The sequence below is a fragment of the Fulmarus glacialis genome, unplaced genomic scaffold, assembly GCF_000690835.1.
Source record: "Fulmarus glacialis isolate BGI_N327 unplaced genomic scaffold, ASM69083v1 scaffold16649, whole genome shotgun sequence".
In the NCBI taxonomy this organism is placed as follows: Eukaryota; Metazoa; Chordata; class Aves; order Procellariiformes; family Procellariidae; genus Fulmarus; species Fulmarus glacialis.
This window is the reverse complement of record NW_009235484.1, coordinates 3,336-20,623: the sequence shown is the minus strand read 5'-3', so window position 1 is coordinate 20,623 and position 17,288 is coordinate 3,336. Positions and strand designations below refer to the sequence as shown.

General features: G+C 53.8%; 1 protein-coding gene across 1 annotated transcript in view; it reads right to left on the bottom strand.

The window, feature by feature from the left end:
• The window catches only part of LOC104082800 (coagulation factor VIII-like), a 27,204-nt gene extending 13,774 nt beyond the window's left edge, over positions 1-13,430 (bottom strand). The window contains exons 1-10 of the mRNA XM_009586047.1: positions 13,279-13,430; positions 9,470-9,594; positions 9,046-9,168; positions 8,333-8,545; positions 7,240-7,311; positions 6,671-6,778; positions 4,506-4,727; positions 3,993-4,227; positions 2,726-2,900; positions 1,060-1,153 (exon numbers count right to left, since the gene is read on the bottom strand). Coding sequence (XP_009584342.1) covers positions 1,060-1,153; positions 2,726-2,900; positions 3,993-4,227; positions 4,506-4,727; positions 6,671-6,778; positions 7,240-7,311; positions 8,333-8,545; positions 9,046-9,168; positions 9,470-9,594; positions 13,279-13,430 — 1,519 coding nt within the window. The remainder of the gene's footprint in view (positions 1-1,059; positions 1,154-2,725; positions 2,901-3,992; positions 4,228-4,505; positions 4,728-6,670; positions 6,779-7,239; positions 7,312-8,332; positions 8,546-9,045; positions 9,169-9,469; positions 9,595-13,278) is intronic.
• Between the last annotated feature and the right edge of the window lie 3,858 nt (positions 13,431-17,288).

The following is a 17,288-nucleotide window of genomic DNA, read 5'->3' as shown; positions in this document are numbered from 1 at the left end:
GGATCTTGGACTGACGTAGCTTTAGGAAAAGACCTTTCTCCAAGTGCCTAGCTGAGCCACTGTTAAGAGCATGGTTTACAAAGCTTATGTGTCAGTCAGGGTAGGAATAGCTCTATTTATACTCCCCTAAAAAGCATTATCCCTGTGGCTCCAGGACCACGACTGGCCCGCTTTCACAGAGTTGAATCTCTGGCAAAGCTGGTGAGCTATGTCTGGCTGGGGGATGTTGACAGAGGGGCAGGGACAGGGCTCCCAGCTCCCTTGTGTGGCTTGGCTCCTTTAGTCCTGCCAGCCAATGGGCCACTTTGCCCTTTTGACTCTCCTGAAGGAAAACCTTAATTTAGATAGTAACAGGTCACAAAGCTGACCTAGTTTGCTGAACTCCTTAATGACTGCCATCCTGGTTCTGCCACCTCTGCTGCAGCAGAATAGCTTTTCTCCAGCCTCTGCAATTGCTCCCGTCATTGTGATACACCCAAAAGGGCAGAGAGGAGGAGGGGAGAGGGATGGGGCACAATTTTGCCCTGGTGGGATGTGGGATGTCCTTGCACAAGTCGTGACCCTGGGAGCATGCCGGCAGGGAATGAAAGCAGTTCTGGGAAAGGGATCTGGTAACTCAACAACCCCAGAGCAAAAACTGCAAAGCTGTGAGAGGGAGAGTCTGAATCATAACGAACCCCCCACATTAAAGCAGGGTAGGAGGGAGCCCAGGGAATGAGGACTGTAAGCAAACTGGCAAACACAGGTAGGATCACCAGGGTGGTTCCTGCCTCATGAGAAAGTGGAGGCCTCCAGGATGGACCAAACAACATGGTCCGGGCTGCTTGGTTGACAATACCCCTTCTACCAGCCATCATCCAAGCCTTCCTTAAAGACAGGGTTACATGGCACCAGGGCGGACATGAACCAAGAATCATCATAATCTCTGGGATTGCAGGGCTCAGGTGCTTGGCTGGATGTGTTGGACAACCAGTCTTACCACAGGCTGCAGGAAGCTCTCCTGGCCCAGAACAATGGCTGTGGCCAAGTCATGTCCCAAATTCTCATGGCCTGCCTTACCTTGAGAGTGCTTCATGGTGTGGTATGGCCTTACGCTGGTAAGACCATGAGGGTAGATGTTGTACGGTCGGCTTGCCAGGTTCCTGAACACGATCTGAAATGAGGACAGCCCGCAGGAATGTTTAATGCTTTCTGAACATTGTAAGCCCTCGAGCCTGCCCTCAGCGTCCTCGCAGGGGAGGGAAACGCTGGGCAGCAGCACTCTGGGATCGGCTACCTGCCAGTGTCCATCAGGGAGGAACCCAGACGTGTCTGGGAACTCAAAGTAGGAGTCAGAACAGAAGAAATGACTGTTTATTTCTCTACCAGTCTACACTGTCCATCTTTCCAGGAGGTGCCCATTTTAGGGAGGGCATGAAAATATCAGATTTATTAAAGGCAAAGCTGCTGTCTTTAGTCTCACTTTGCATATGAGACAGAAGAGGTCTGTCAATCCAGGAGGCCTCAGAGGACCAAGACACTAAGTATGCACAGCAGCCAACAGCTTCAAAGTGCTCTCCACTTCACTGCATGAAGCCCTTAATTTATTTCTCTAAATAGCTGTCGGGGTTTTGCCACAGGCGTTACCTTCAGCTCCATGCCCTCAACTGCACAGGAAACCCCAGGCAGGGAGCAGAAATGTGAAGCTCCTGGAAACCATCCCATTCCTCCTAGCAGCAAACAAGTCAAGTGGTCAGTAGAGGCACTGGGGGAGATACAAGCAACAGTCCCCAATACTGTATGGTAAGAGCACACAGATGGAGAAGAGTGGAGGATGACAGGACACTCCTGCCTTGGAGGAAGGTGCTGGATGCCATGTGAATTAATCACACAATTCTTAAGATGCCTGCAATGACGTCAAATCAAGAGGACTGATTAATTCACACAATTCTTAAGATGCCTGCAATGACGTCAAATCAAGGGGACTGGGCCATATCCTGTGTATCTTTGCTGATCTCACCGAGAGTATTTAGCTTTAGCTTTCAGTAACACCTGCCTTTCTGGTGAACTTTGGACATTACCAAACATGACTTTGGACATTTACCAAACAACCAATTTTAGTTTTGGGCCCCTCACTACAAGAAAGACATTGAGGTGCTGGAGCATGTCAAAGAAGGGCAACGAAGCTGGTGAATGGTCTGGAGAACAAGTCTTACGAGGAGCAGCTGAGGGAACGGGGGTTGTTTAGCCTGGAGAAAAGGAGGCTCAGGGGAGACCTTATCGCTCTCTACAACTACCTGAAAGGAGGTTGTAGCAAGGTGCGTGTTGGTCTCTTCTCCCAAGTAACAAGCGATAGGACAAGAGGAAACGGCCTCAAGATGCACGAGGGGAAGTTTTGGATATTAGGAAAAATTTCTTCACCAAAAGGGTTGTCAAGCATTGGAACAGGCTGCCCAGGGAAGTGGTTGAGTCACCATGCCTAGAGGTATTTAAAAGACGTGTAGAAGTGGTGCTTAGGGACATGGTTTAGTGGTGGTTTTGGCAGCATTAGGTTTACGGTTGGACTCAGTGATCTTAAAGGTCTTTTCCAACCTAAACGATTCTATGATTCTATGATTCTATGATAGAACACCTCAAGGACTAATGTCAGACCTTAGCCAAAACCAAGAGCTATTAGGAGGAACAGCATCAAACTTTGAAGTTTCCCCTTCCAGTCCCTCTTTGTGGAAAGCAATCTCTCTCTTACCTTAAACTGATCTCCAACCTCCCCCTTAATGACAGGCCCCAGAATTCCCTTGTCCAGTTGATCTGACACCTTGCGCCTCTTGAAGGTTGCATCCTCGTACTCCACAAACATCACTTTCTTATACTTTGAACCGATCCGCTGAGGGCCAGCCTCCAGGAACAGGCTTGTGATGTTTCTGCAGGCAAGGCAGAGAAAGAGCAAACGGCCACATGTGGGACGCTGTCAGAACCAGAGCAAGACCTTCCATTATCCAAGGACCTACACAGGTGCCTGGGGACTACCAGTGCACAGTGGGGACACCCATTCCTGCAATCACAATATGCATCCTGGGAATAAAGTTTCAAGTGATTCAGTGCTTCTTTAATGGAGAAAGCTTCAACTAGGTTGCACAGTAGCAGCCTTGGGCTGACGCTGCCCTGTCTTGGAGGGAAGTGGTGACTGTGAGAGCTGAGAGCATGGCAGGTGGTCCTGTGCTAGGGAACACCCTCAGTATGTGGGCATAAGGCAACAGAGCAGCTGCCTTTTCTTGATCATCCCAGCTCCTTCCCAGGAGCAAGGCCTGCCCTAAGCTGGAGAGGACACCTCCTCTGGCTTACCCTGCGAGGGGCTGCAGGTAGAGATTTCTGCCCCACATACCTTGCTCCAGCAGCTGCTGGCTGGGATCCCCATCTAGGGCACAACCTGGTGACCTCACTACAAAGCCAGCCCCAGCCCACACAGCCTGTGTCAGCAGAGTGACATCAGGACTGGTGACAAGTGTCATTGCCATGCAGTGCTGACTACGGTACTTCTGCTGAGATATCGCACTTGCATCACCTCTCCCTCCAAAAAGTGGGGCAGCAGCAGGGGCTAATTGCCTCTGCCATCTACAGCAGGTCCTTCCAGACAGGGCAAGGAGACCCACACTCTGGGGCTGCAGGTACATGTCCTGGTCTGCAGGGCCTCCGGGCTGGAGGGTGAGAAGGATCACCAGGTGTTGCTGCCTGCTCAGAAGGGGCTGACCCCGGAGACCTGGGCAACAGAGAGACAAATGCCCCAGAGACAAATGCCTCTGTGGGGCATTTGGTAAAATGGAGCAAAGCCACGTCCTGCCTTCCCATGGCCTCCCCAAGACCATCCTTGTCCTGCATCCATACTGTTAGCGTTAATAAGGAAGAACAAAATTGTCCAGGTTGGGCAGAAGGAAAATAAATTTCTGGGGAAAAGGGGAAGAGCTGGCAGGGCTGCCTCGAGGGGCAGCCTCATGGGCACACATGCCTACTCTCACCTGTCCAGAGACACTGGCTTCACAGGGGCATAGTCCCAGTCCATTTCCTCAGCTGCAATGTAGTGAGTCCAGGTCACAGGATTTTCTTTGGCAAAAGAGCGCACTTGGATCACATGATAAGTTTCCTCATCATCTTCAGGGTAATCCATGTCCTCTGGCTTGTCTGACAGCTTCCCCATCTTCATCAGGCGCTCCTCTAGACACTCCTCCACCTTCACAATGGCCTCCATGCCAGCTGGGTTCAGACAAGCCAGGCAGAAAGGGTCACATTGACATGCCAGCACAGGCGTGCACTCCCCCAGGCTTTGCTTGGGCGATGTCCTCTCCACTACTGTCCCCATCAAATGGGCCATCACATAGGTCAACCTATGCCATCCTGGTCATCGGCCAGATTGCATGTGGATGTAACACTATGGAGCAGGAGGGGGCTTGGAGCTGCAGCACTGCATAGAACCCTAGCCCGGGCCATCCCCTGAACTTCTTTTCCCCCGAGCTCTTGCAGAGTAAGGTTACCTTGCTGATGGGACTGTATCTGGCAGAACATCCGAAACCAGCCAGCTGTTCCTGGCATGGTCTGGGCTGTGAGATACGTGGCAGGGGAGATTTCTAGGCTGCTGAGACGGTGGCTTCTCACCAGGAATGTGTGGGCTTCAAAGAAGATGGAGTGGACTTCTGGCCCAGTGCCCAACCCGATCACATGCCAGTGGACCTGCTTCTTGAGGCACAGTGTGAGACCTGCCAGGAAAGAAGGAAAGCACCCAGGAGTCAGCACTGTGTCTATCCCTTGTCCCCACTCTCGGTGTCATGCACTCAGAGCCTGACACATGCTGAGTAGGGTTCCCTGCCCCTCAAGGTGGCGGCTCCACCAAGCTAGAGAAGTCGCATGTGAATATGAACTTTCTGAGCAAAACAGACACACAGGCCACATCATCCCCCTGAGATAAGACTAGATTTACAGAGTGGAGGACTTTGGCAAGGGTTTTGGGAGGCATGCTAATGGGAGCTCACAGCGGGATGCAGTGGCAAAAAAGAGGTAGATGTGCTCCTTGACTCTATAAATAGGGGAATTGGGAACTAGAAAGGGGATTCATTTGTCTGATCACAACACTGGCAAGCCTGATACTAAAATATTGCATCTGGGGCAGGGCTCCAGCATGTCCTCAGCAGTAGTTGAAATACCCCAAAAAGGGCAGAGAGAAGTCACCAGGATTATTTGAAGGCTGGAGAAAATTCCTTCCTTGGAGAGACTCAAAGAGCTTGGTGTGCTTAGGAAATGGGAGAGGACTTGACTGCATTGTAAAAATATTTTCCTGGGGAGAAATTAGTGTGTGCTGAAGGGCTCTAGCAGGGAAGTGAATAACAAGAACAAGTTCCTGGAAGCTGAAGCCAAACAAAGTCAAACACAGTGTCAAGCACTTATTTTTGGCACTGAGTGCGATAGGTCACTGGAACAGATCCCAAGAGCCTGGGGGGAAATGGGGTGGAGGCTCCGTTCCAAAGCCCTCAGCTCTCCATTGCCACCTCTCCATCAGAGACCTTTCAGGCCAAGTCCTGCAGTCAGACGGGGTTGCTGGGCAGATGTGGATACCTTCTCGAGGGAAAACCCACTGTGCAGACACAGCAGCTGACCGTGAGGTCTACTCAGTGATTAAGCTCCATGGATCCATCAGGACAGGGAATTGAGGGAAGTTTTGTTTTTGCCTTTTATTGGAGAATGGCCAGACCCAGGTGGGAGGTTTCAGGGGGTGGTTCACCAAGGTTGCTAATGGTAATGACTCTCCTGACAGTGTTTCCCGGTTTGCCTTGGAGATTCTTCACTCTCAGGCAGCTCTGGACCTTGTCCCAGAAGAACATCAGAAATTGCCAACTTTTGTCTTCACTGAGACCACAGATGGCCTTTTCTTTTGCTTTTCTGGAGAAAAGGAGGCTAAGGGGAGACCTTATCACTCTCTACAACTACCTGGAAGGATGTTGTAGCTAGATGGGTGTCGGTTTCTTCTCCCAAGTAGCAAGTGATAGGATAAGAGGAAATGGCCTCAAGTTGTGCCAGGGGAGGTTTAAATTGGATATTAGGAAAAATTTCTTCACCAAAAGGGTTGTCAAGCATTGGAACAGGCTGCCCAGGGAAGCGATTAATTCACCATCCCTGGAGGTATTTAAAAGACGTGTAGATGTGGCGCTTAGGAATATAGTTTAGTGGTGGACTTGGCAGTGTTAGGTTTATGGTTGGACTCGATCTTAAGGGTCTTTTCACCTAAATGATTCTATGATTCTGTTCCCCAAATCCTACAGAGGTGTGTTGTCAGAGCCAGGCTAGTGAGGGCTGAATTTTCCCCTCAATGCTACCTCCAGCCTCATTCACAGGGCTACAAGAGATGAAACTCTTTGCTACCAGCACTATTCCTGGAGACCTCCGAGGAGGTCAGCTGCACTTGACAACACAGACAGCTGGAAACAGGTCCTGCCCCACTGTAAATGGGCAAGGCAGGTCAAGGAGTTGAGATTTAATAGTCCCTTTGGGGTGAACACAGTCTAACAGATCCATCACCTGGAAACTCCTCTTGATGTCCCTCCTCACATCCTTTCACAAGCTACTTTGAGTTTAACGACCTGGCTACACCCCTGTTCCTAGCACCTCCGATGCCCTCCATCCCTGTCCCCGGCACACCGGTACTCACCAGGCAGCGAGCCATTGATGTAACCATTGATGGTGTGCAGCTCTGTCCTGTTGTTAGGCAGGGGCTGAGGAGCTGGCAGGGAGCCAGGTTCAGAGTACCAGCTTTTCCCTGTGGAGAGAGGAGGATGCAGTCAGCTTTCACCTGAGAGCATTTCAAAGAAAAAGGAAACCTTCCCACTGGGGTGAAATAGTATGAAAGCCAAAATCCAGGGAGGTCAGATGTGTGGTGCCTGTTGGAAATCCACAGCAGACCTGCCTACAGCTCTGCATGAGTGTGTGGTGACCACTGCACGTGACAGGGCATTACTCCCCCTCAGCTTTAGCCTGTCTGATGGGAAAAAGGCCAGGCACGGGATGGGAAAGCTGGCACAGCTGCAAGCTCCCTGCTCCTGAGGGCACAGAAGGAGTGGCAGTACTGCACCAGGAGCACATTGGTTGGGGGGGCTGTACAAGGCTCAAACCCTTGGGAGGCAGCGTGGGAGCTGAGCAGCTGCACTCACATCATGACCAAAGCATGCGTCCCAGACCAGGCTGAATTCAGGGTCCAACATCAGTCAATAGGGTAGTTACCTTCATCAAACACTGCGAACAGCATCACAAACTCTTGCTGCGCATCCTCATTCCCGTCACTCGCCATGGTCCCTGCAAGATGCCATGGAATGGATCTCTTTAAAGGTCAGCAAGCACCATGCCCAGCTCCCTAGGGAATTCCCTTTGTGCCCTCCAAGGACTGGTAAATCAAGGCCAGGCTGTAGATTGCTTTTGTCACGACTGGCATAGCCCTGTTTCCAGCCTTGCTGTCCCCAAAAGCCCATGGTTGGGAGGCAGCTGCCCTCAGAAGGCATCGAAAGGTCAGTTTGTGCTGCCTTCCCCTCGCAGGCTCTCAGGATCCACTTAGTCACCTGGAAGAGCCCATTTTTATCTAGCCCCCTCATCAGCACCATCATCTGCACTCATTGTCTAGACTTCGTTTGTCAGTGGAGAAACTGTTCCTGGTGAGTCTCTGGAGCCTGCAGACAGTGCCCTGGGAGGAGGTGACTCGTGCCCATTCCTCTCCAGTGACTACAGAGGGGTCTGGACAACTGCCTCCAGGAGATGGCTCAACCAAGGGTGACCAATCCCACCCCCGGTACACTTCTTGATGCCTTGCACCCAGCAAGTATTAATAGTCAGGATTTCATCACCTCCATCTTTACCGAAAGAAGAAGAGCAGGCACAGGTACTGTGCACCAGGCAGTGCCCCAGGAGTCCTGCCTCTCTCTCCTGCCTGATCCTTAACCCTTGCTGATACAAACTTCCCTCTAGTTCTTCCGACAAAACCCTGTTTGACAAAGCATCCTGGCTGACAGTGAATGATCACAGCTTGGTTAATCTCTGAAGGAAAGACAAACATTTAGATACAAGGTGGAAGATTTCATCTGTGGTCTGAAAGCTTGCAAAGGAAGGAAGCAACTGATTTCTCTCCAGCAGGGAAATCCAAAGTGTGTTTGGCTCTTGCACTGGAAGGGACTCTTTGAGGAAAGGGCCAAACCCCAAAAGTGCTGTTGTTGACCACAGCTTACTGACTCCACTGCCATGTTCAGCCTCTGGAAGGTGTCTTTGATTTTTCTGCTTTTCGGTTCATGATTGCATGTGACCTGTCCCCATCCTATGCTGTCCTTACCAGGTCGGCACACAAGCAGGGCTCCGATCAAACCGGAGTTGATATCCTTCACGCTGTCGGTGTTGGAGGAGTAGGAGTGGGTCAGGCATGGTGAGTCGCCATCTGTCGGGCCCTGGTTTTGCTGGATTTCCCAGATGTATGTGTGTGTCTTCCCCGGATCCACCCTGTCACCCTCATTCTCTGGCTCGCTGGTCTCATCCTCATACCCTGCACCTAAAACCAAAGGAACCGCCAGATGTCACTGAAGGTTCATCCCCAACACACCGTGGCTACAGAAATGCCTCTTCCCCCAACCCAGAACACAGTCTCTCTCCACTCCAGCCCCTCTCCACTGCAGCCCCTGGGGCCAGCCCGACTCCCACCAGTGATGATCTCAGGGCAGTAAGCAGAGCTGTGCCGAAGACTCGCTTGTTGGGCTGTGCACCCACCACCTGCCCTGACACTGGAGGGCACAGTCTTCCTGGCCCGAAGTATCCAACCTCAGGTTTAACCTATGTATTACCTCTATAACTGATACAGGTTTGCTCTGGGCTGTTTGCTCATCTCAGCTCATTTCTGGGCTGGGCATGGTCTTGTTGTTCCCGCAGGCTAAGCTATCTCTGGGACCATGTGTCCTCGTAGAAGGACGTGAATAGCAGGGTCAAGGAGGGATGCCCTCCCTCCTGGCAGGCAGGCAGCAAGGGCTTGCAGCACCTGGCTATTGCCCGACTCACCCTCCGACGCCTTCCAGTAGGACACCCCGATGGCATGGAGGTTGTACGGGCGGGAGGCCAGGTTCTTAAACGTGATGACCACCGTGTCATAGACTTCTGCTCGGATGGTGGGGCCCAGGAGACCTGAAGGGTGGGGGAAGACAACGGGGTCAGGCACCTGGGGTCAGGCAGCTCACACCCAGCCATGGGCCCCAAAGGGACTGGGCTTTCCACCTGCACAATTAGCAGTTGTCCCTCACGTAGCATGGTAGCATCAACTGCTCTGGCACCAGCAAGGCTCCCTGCATCCCCAGCAGCTCTGCCACACTGGGACTCTACCCAGGTGCTTTCCCATTCCTGGCTGAGGAGCTGCCAGTACCACCCAGGATGAGTTTGGCCACTGTCAAGGAGAACTAGGGCTCACCGCGCTGCGGGTGCTTCTTACCCATCCATGCTGGCTTGGGCTTGGGCTGCGCAAACGAGGCATTGGGGTACTCCACAAACACGGCCTTCCTGTACCGGGGAGGGACACCAGGCATGGGGGGCCATGGGTCTGGGCGACCTGACATGCTGCAGGAGGAAGGAAAAGCCAAGGCTGATTGCACAGCCCTGTCCACGGATGGGCAGCAGCCATCCTCTTCCTCCCCTCCCCGCCAGCTTGTTTGTGCTGTGCCAGCCCTGGGGATTGCTCACCCTTTCCTTTGGGTTTCCTGACAACCCCCAGGTGTGTTTGGAAACATTTTGCTCAGCTCACGGATGACAATGTAGCAGTAATTAATGTCACAGTGTTAGTCACGATGGAAGAAGACACAAAGGCAGGAGGTACAGCGCCATACCCAGCTGCAGCCAGGAGTGGGCACAGCTGCAGGCATCACTGCCAGCCTCCTGCCTCATGCCTTGCCTGGCGTCGTGCTTCCCCGTCAGCAGAGACCCGGGGCACTGGGAGTGCTTCAATGGCAGTTCCCAATGGCCTCTGCCCTATAGCCACCCCCACCCCATCGCCAGCATCTTCAGGTGTGGCAGACACATCACATCAAGTATAACCTCAAGCATCCTCCCCAGCTCCCCCCGGGAAAGACACTGTCAGGCTGCATGGCAGGTCGCGGCAGTTTGTTCTGCGGTCTGAGCAACGTCCCCACATTCATTTCTTTTCTGACCAAACCGGGATTTACAGCCAGCCCCTAAAAAACTACTCCTTGCAGCAGGAGGATAAAGGAGCCCTGAACGTATTTCACATCCCACTTATCTCCGCTGGCCTCTTTCTATCTGTAAGAGGCTTAACAAATTCATTTTCCAGAAGGAATCCAGCACGTTTATCAGGATAACAAAGCCATAAATTTCTCCAGGGATTTTAGAGGCTGTCTTATCAGCCCCGGGACTGAGACCATTTCCAGTAACCAGACAGACTGCTTCCAGCCTTGTTTTGTTTGGAGCAAAAGCCAGGTGGTATTTTCTTCCCTCTGAAGAAGCAGAGAGGATTGCTCTCTGCCTCTGACTAAGCCTTCATTCAAGCAGCAACCTTTTGCGACCCTACCTCAAGAGGAAGAGGAAGGAGCCAGAGTGACTCAAATTTAGGAAAGGGTGACGCACACTCACCCCCATGCCACCGGCTGGAAGCCACCTGCAGCTGGAGGATGCTGTGGGGAGAGCGGGGTTCACCCTCCCCGGAGGCAGAGCAGGACGGGCACCCATGAAAACCCCACGCGTGCCCAGCTCCTGCCTTTCCCACCACGGCTATAACCCTGCGTTCAGGCTGGCAGGAAGCCCACAGCAGACACAGCCGCACTGAGCAGGGCCACTGCATTCAACTGACTTTGCTCATGAGCTGTTATCATTCCTGGCTCAATGGCAGTAGGGTCCAGACCAAGCTTTGCTCTCCAGGGTGACGCTACGCTGGGAGGTGGCAGTGCCGCGGGGTTGCTGGCACTGGGCTGTCCACTGTTGGGAAACTGTGCCTTAATCTCTAACTCACAGAAAGCCCAGCTTTGAAAATACATCCCTGAGATATGGGGGTCTGGTCCTGCTAATTCTGTGGTAAACAAGGCAGAAATCCTCTGGAGCTAGGGGGATTTTGCTGGCATGTGGGGGCATGGCTGGGAGAAGGCTTGGTGACACTAGGACTCAGCGCCGGGTCCCAGCTGGCACGGTAGAGCCTCACGCCTTTGCAGGGGACGAGGAGGCAGAGTTTGGCGCAGGGACATCTGATCCAAGTGCTTCTGGCCAGTCCTCTGCACTTGGGGTCCCTATGGACTTCCTACTCCAAGGGTGGCTGAAGCCAAGGCAGGGAGATAAGTTCCTGGCACCTTTGATAAGCATTGTTAGCCACACAATCTGTTCATCTCTCAGAGCTGGGAGACAGCCAAGGTAAACACCCTGCGCTGTCAGAGCACTCAAACACGGGCTGCTGCTACGTGGCCACCAGCTCCGAGCCGGAGCTGAGATCCCTGGGGCCGTTGCAGGGTAGGGTTGTGTTTGGGAGGAAGAGAAACTGAAATCATGGGGAAGGCGTAAGCAGATCTAGCCTGGTGTGCCGTAGCCCATTCATTTGGCAGAGCTTTCCACAAATGTGCCAGAGAAACCACTGGATACATACAGGGGTTTTGGAGGTCCTGTTTGGAGGTGCACCCTTGGGGGCTGCCATAAGATGCTGGTACCACGAGGGAGAATGGGTGGAGCAGAAGACACCCCACGCGCAGCTCGGAGGCACCCCAGCTCCGGCAGCAGCTCTGCTCCTGCCACACTCTCCTGGCTCGCTCCTGCGTTCCCCTTCTTCCCAGCCTGGCTGTTTTCCTGTGCCCTCACGGGGAGAACTGGGCTGAGGCTGCAGAGCCAGGGAAAAGGCACCGTCATCCAGCTGGCAACAGCCACACCGAGCAAGCCCCGGTTCCTACCACGGCTCCCCCAGTAGTCACACTGCCCAGGCGTGCCTTGCCTCTCTGGGGTGGAGCACGCCACCAAGTCCCTCTGAGAAAGCCAAAGTTATCTTTCCCCATTTTAGAGAAGGACAAGTGACCATAGACTGCCTACTGATGCCCCACTCGTCCCCAGGGCAGACCCAGGTCCCCGAGTCACTCCTGGATCAGAAACAGCGCGCGAGCGCGTCATTAAAGCCAGTGCGAAAATGGAAAGCCACAGGGTTGAACTAACAGCGTGAGTGACCTCACCTCCACCGTAGCCTAATGGATCTGAGTACAATGTTAGTAAAAGCAGGGCGGGGGGGCATTAGTAAAACGGGGGGTGCTGGATGAAGTAACCAAAGGGGGAAAAAAACAACATACCTCTGGTACAGTGACTACGGCAGCTAGTCAGGCTGACCTGGATCATCACTGGAGCCTGGTTTCCAGTGCCTGACCACAGCTTCTCACTGCTCAAGCCAGTGTGGGTCTGAGATGGGGTTGTGGGCTGATATCACCCCAGTACAGAGCCTGGGGAAGGGGATGTGGTAGCGGGGTAGAGGGAAGGGGTATGGTTTGATCCACAGGGGAGGTAGCCATCCAGCTCTGCTCCCCATGCTGAGCTCAGAACAGCCCATTCACAGCTATATGTGTCCAAGGCAGCTGTGTCTCCAGACAACACCGTCTGATGCCTGAGCAATGCAACTGCCACTTTTCCTTCCTACTCCAAAGTATTTGGGCAAAACCACCATGCCTTCCTCCCTCTTGTCACTGTGTACAAACACTATTCTTTGCCCAAACACTAAAAAATATTTTCATTCCCTAAAGGAAAACTTTCAGCCCCAGCAATGTAATGTACACAAAGATAAAAATAACTAAATCTGGGTTTTACCAGGGGCAGACAGAGTGGAGAGCCTTTGCTGCTCTGAGTTATGTCAGGGGGGCACAGCCAACCTTCCTCTGCAGCCCCCAGGTAGGAGGCACAGGACCCCATCTTCCCTCGCATCTCCCCAAAGCTCCCAGGATGCGGAGCAGAAGAGAAAGCACAGGCTGGAGAACCAGGTCTTGGCTCCAGGCACAGACTTTAAAGGGTCACAGGCATTAAGATAAAGCAGTGCAGAGCAGGTCTGTGTATCTCTCTGCAGATTTATTCCACCTGTGGATTATCAGGAGTTGCACTTAGTGACTCCCAATTGCACTGAAACACCCATTCCCAGCTGTAGTAGCAGCTCAGTGCACCCACCCTGCTAGGTTGCCCCCCCGCAATTGCCTGCGTGGACCCAAGCTCACAGTACTGTGCATGCCAGGGTGGGAGAACACCCATAGCACGGTGCTGGAATTGCAATAGAAAGAGCTTTACCCCGCAGGCGCTTGCAGCACAGAGAGCAGGTCGCTGTGCGTGTAGTCCCAGGTGGTTTCCACTGCACCGATGTAGTATCTTCTGACCTTGCTGATGCTCTCCTCAACCAGGCAGAGGAGCAGGAGGCTGTGCAGGACTCGCACCAGCATCATGTCCACTGTCTGCGAACCGCTCCGGCTTTTTTTTTAAAAGGAAGGAATGAGAAAGGAAAGAGAAGAGAAGAGCCTTTATCTTCTCATCCAGCTGTTGTAATCCACAGGAGACTGTGGACAGCTTCCACAGGCTCAGTCAGAGCACTGGAGAGTTTCTCAAAGACATCAGGAGAGGAATCGCTCAAGTGGGTTAGTGCAAAGAGGAGCGTGCGAGCGAAGGACTCTCCCTCTCTTCCTCTGGGGTGGCAGTGACAGGAGGAGAGGAAAAAACAAAAGGAAAGGGAGGGCAAGCACAGTGGTAAGCTCTGCTGCAGGACCCAGCTGGCTCGATGTCCTGGCCCGTGTCCGGGAGCGAGGTGAGGAAAGGGAGGGTTGCAGAGGAAGGGGAATTTAGGTGTGGTCTCTGCGTGGTCCCACCTTCCCTCTCACCACAGAGGGGAGGGAGGAGAGCGAGTTGCAGGCCAGCACCCTGCTGCTGCCCAGGCTACAGGAGCCTTTATTTCCCCCGCAAGTCAGTCTGGGCTTGTACCTCGGGCTGGAGCCCCCCAGGGAGCCAGCAGCTGCCTTCTGTACCAGCTAGCCTGCATAGCTTGAGGAAATAGCGATTTAGGGGAAAATTTGCCTTCAGGACTCAGATGGCTTATTGCTACAAAGCAGGAGAGGCTGCCCTGTGCCCCCCAGTGCTGGGAGCCTGCAGGGCACTTTGCATCTGCAGAGGCAGGGCTGGAGGTGAGGAAATAGCCAGGGATGCACATATGCGTGTACATACGTGGGGTGTATCCCCGTCCCGCCGGTGCCTGCACCCCAAGCAGTGATGATTTAGCCACACAACCTCGCTTTGAGCCACATGAGAGTGAGAGGGTTGGGGTGATCCCTGGGAGTCTCCTTCCTGCCAGTTGCTCCTCACCCTTCTCCTCTTCTCCCAGGGTCCTGCAGAACAGCTCAGAGAAGATGCTCTGAAACATTTTTGCAAATTTCTTCCATTTTAAACTCACAAATTTTCAAGATCTCTTTTTAAAAGCCCAGGAAATCCCCCACCACCCCCCCAAATGCACACACTTGTGCTCCTGTACACACGCTGGCACGTGGTTCTGCCTCGGCTCACGAAGCCAGGAAGATGAGGAGGAACGCCCTGTATGGTCCCAGTGTCCGCTGAGCAAGCGAGGTCCCATAAACATCTCATAAATCATGCTGTAGGGCATCAGGAATGCAACGGGTGTGATGACCCCTTTGGTGATAGTCCCAGTGTGTGCAGAAGCATCCATGTCTTAGGTCTTGATGCCTGAACAACAAAGGGAGGCAGTGGAGATGGTGGAGGGATGGGTGTTTTGGGGTCCCAGACACGAATCCTTAGCACGGGGAGGGTGGGACTGGTGGGGGATGGGATGGGAGACAAGAGCTGAGCCTGAAAAAACAAAAGGAAAGGGAGGGCAAGCACAGTGGTAGGGGCCTGGGTAGGGGCAATCCCAGCAGGTGTGGGAACACATTCCGCAATGTCCCACTGCCCCATGTAGCCCAGCATAGCCTTGAGCATCCCAGCCCCCCAGGCACACCGTGCAGGAGCACCCCATGTCCATGGGGTCGGTGACGGCTCTCTGTTCCCCTCCCTCAGAGAGGGGCCAGTTCTCAGCACCTTGCTGGGGACACCCACTCTCTTCCCACCCCTCTCCTTATGGCAGGCCCGTTGGCAGCCCTGGGCCCGAGGAGGAAAACCATCCCGGGCTATGTCTGGCCGCGGCTCCCACAGAAGCAGCAAGGAGCACCTGCGGGGACTCCCCCTTGGCCCATGTAAAACCCCAACCTGCCGAGGGGCTGCCCACTCTTCCTGCACTCACCCAGGGGCTGGCTGATGCAGCAGGAGCCGGGGCAGAAACCGCTCCCCGCATACCACCCAGCCTGCTCCCGGAGAGGCAAAAAGCCAGCGAGAAACACATTTCCTCCAGCTCGTGCGCCGGTGGCTGGCTCTGCACCCGGCCTGGGGCTCCTTTTCTTTGCGAGGAAGATGAGCAACAACCCACCCCACATTTTCCAGCAAGTATTTTGGGGCAAAACAAGCACTGTGTCATATTCAGGGATGTCCTGCGTGCTTTGCGCCACCTGCCCTGGAGCAGTGAAGTAGAATGAGGGTGCTAGAGGGGAAAGGGTTGTCTGGAGGTCCGGGAGAGACATGGGAGGTCCAGGCTGTGCTTCTGGCACCAGTGTCCCCTGCAGTATGGACATGACTTTATTCCAGTCATCCCATCTGGAAATCTCCTGGTGCTGTGAGACTGTGCTCACCTGGAAAGGCTGGAAAAGGTGTTTCTTCCAGAAACAAGCAGGTGGGGAAAACGTCACCAAGCAGACAACATGACCATGAAGATGGCAGTCGGGGAGTGGCAGCACGGGATGGGCATGTGAGAGGGCTGGAGTTGGCTGTCAGGAGGGGTGCTCCAGCTCTGGAGATCTGCATGGAGCAGCATGGGAGCCTCTTGCCTCTAACCCTGGCAAAGATGCTCCAGGTACCGTGGGATGACAACATCCAGGGATCATGGAGGGGAGTCAGGCAAAGCTTTCCTTGGGGGCTGCAGTGGAAGAAGCCTGGACACAGTCAGAAATTAATGGTTGTGACACTGGCAGGTGCTGAATTGCTGGGTTTAACCATTTTCAGCTACCAGGAGGCAGCTCCAGGTTCCTGACCCAGAGACATAAGAGTAAACTGGAGAGATGGGGTCTAACCTGAGGGAGCAGAAAGAAAATTATATTATCAAGATACTCAGGGCTGTGGGAAGGGTAATCCAGGTGTGAAATTGGAGGACACTTGGAAATAACTTGGGGAGGGGGCCCAGATCCTGGCACTCGCTGCACGCCGTGGGTAGCTTTGTGCAGGCATGCAAGAGCCAGTGCAGAGCGAAGTGTGCTGAGGACAGCTGGGCATCCGCAGGGAGCCTGCTAAGCCAGAGCCCACATGCCCGAGCAAAAGCATACGTGGCCGTACCAAGTGGGGCGGCATTAGCAGCCCTGGCGCTTCCGAGGGCTCTGCAAACCCATACGGGTGCCACTGCAAAGCCTCAGCATCACCCGTGCATGGCTGTGCCGGGATGGGCCAGGCAGCAGCAGATGGCTGCGCCTTTGAGAGATCTCCAGAAAGGCATTGGCATCCCTGTCCTGCCTGGGGTGAGGCACAGCGTGAGCACATCTGCCCATCCCCAAACCTCCCTGTGAGAAAGCCAGGGCACTGTCCTCCCATGCAAATGTGATGAGGAAGCCAGGACAGGCTCCTGCCACTGAGAGTCCCAGAGAAACCTGCTTGGCCAGAGCCAAGGACCCACGTGCATGAAGAAAGCGCTGGTTGTTTCCCTGAATTGTGCAGTTCTCAGCTCAATACAGGGCTGGGACAGATAAAAATGACTCAGAACAAAGTAAGCCATGTATAATCTCTCCTGGGACTTTTTTTGTGTGTATATGTGTGTATGTGAGAGGCCAAGCGAGTGACTCATGGCAGCTTCTCAGGAATGCAGAGTATATCAGAAGCAGCAGCCAACAACAGGGCACTCACCCTTCCCAGCACTCACATGGGCAGAGGGCACTGAGACACTGACTGTGCCGCGTGGCACCAGCGATCTGGCGGAAGGACCAGGCATGGCCCCTTGTACTAGCACTTCTGAGCTGGAGCATCTCCTGCTGCTGCCCGCATCCCACCTGGACCTTGCCTGCCCTGGGAAGGGCTTGGTTATGGTGCGCAACTGCTCCAGAAAGAGGAATGGCAGCCTGAGGGTTGGCAGGACTCATCCCTTCTCTTCTACAGACGTGCCCTTGGGCAAGTCCCCACTGCGTGGGCTTGCCATGCTTCCCTCCCATGCTGCCAAGCATGCGATGCCA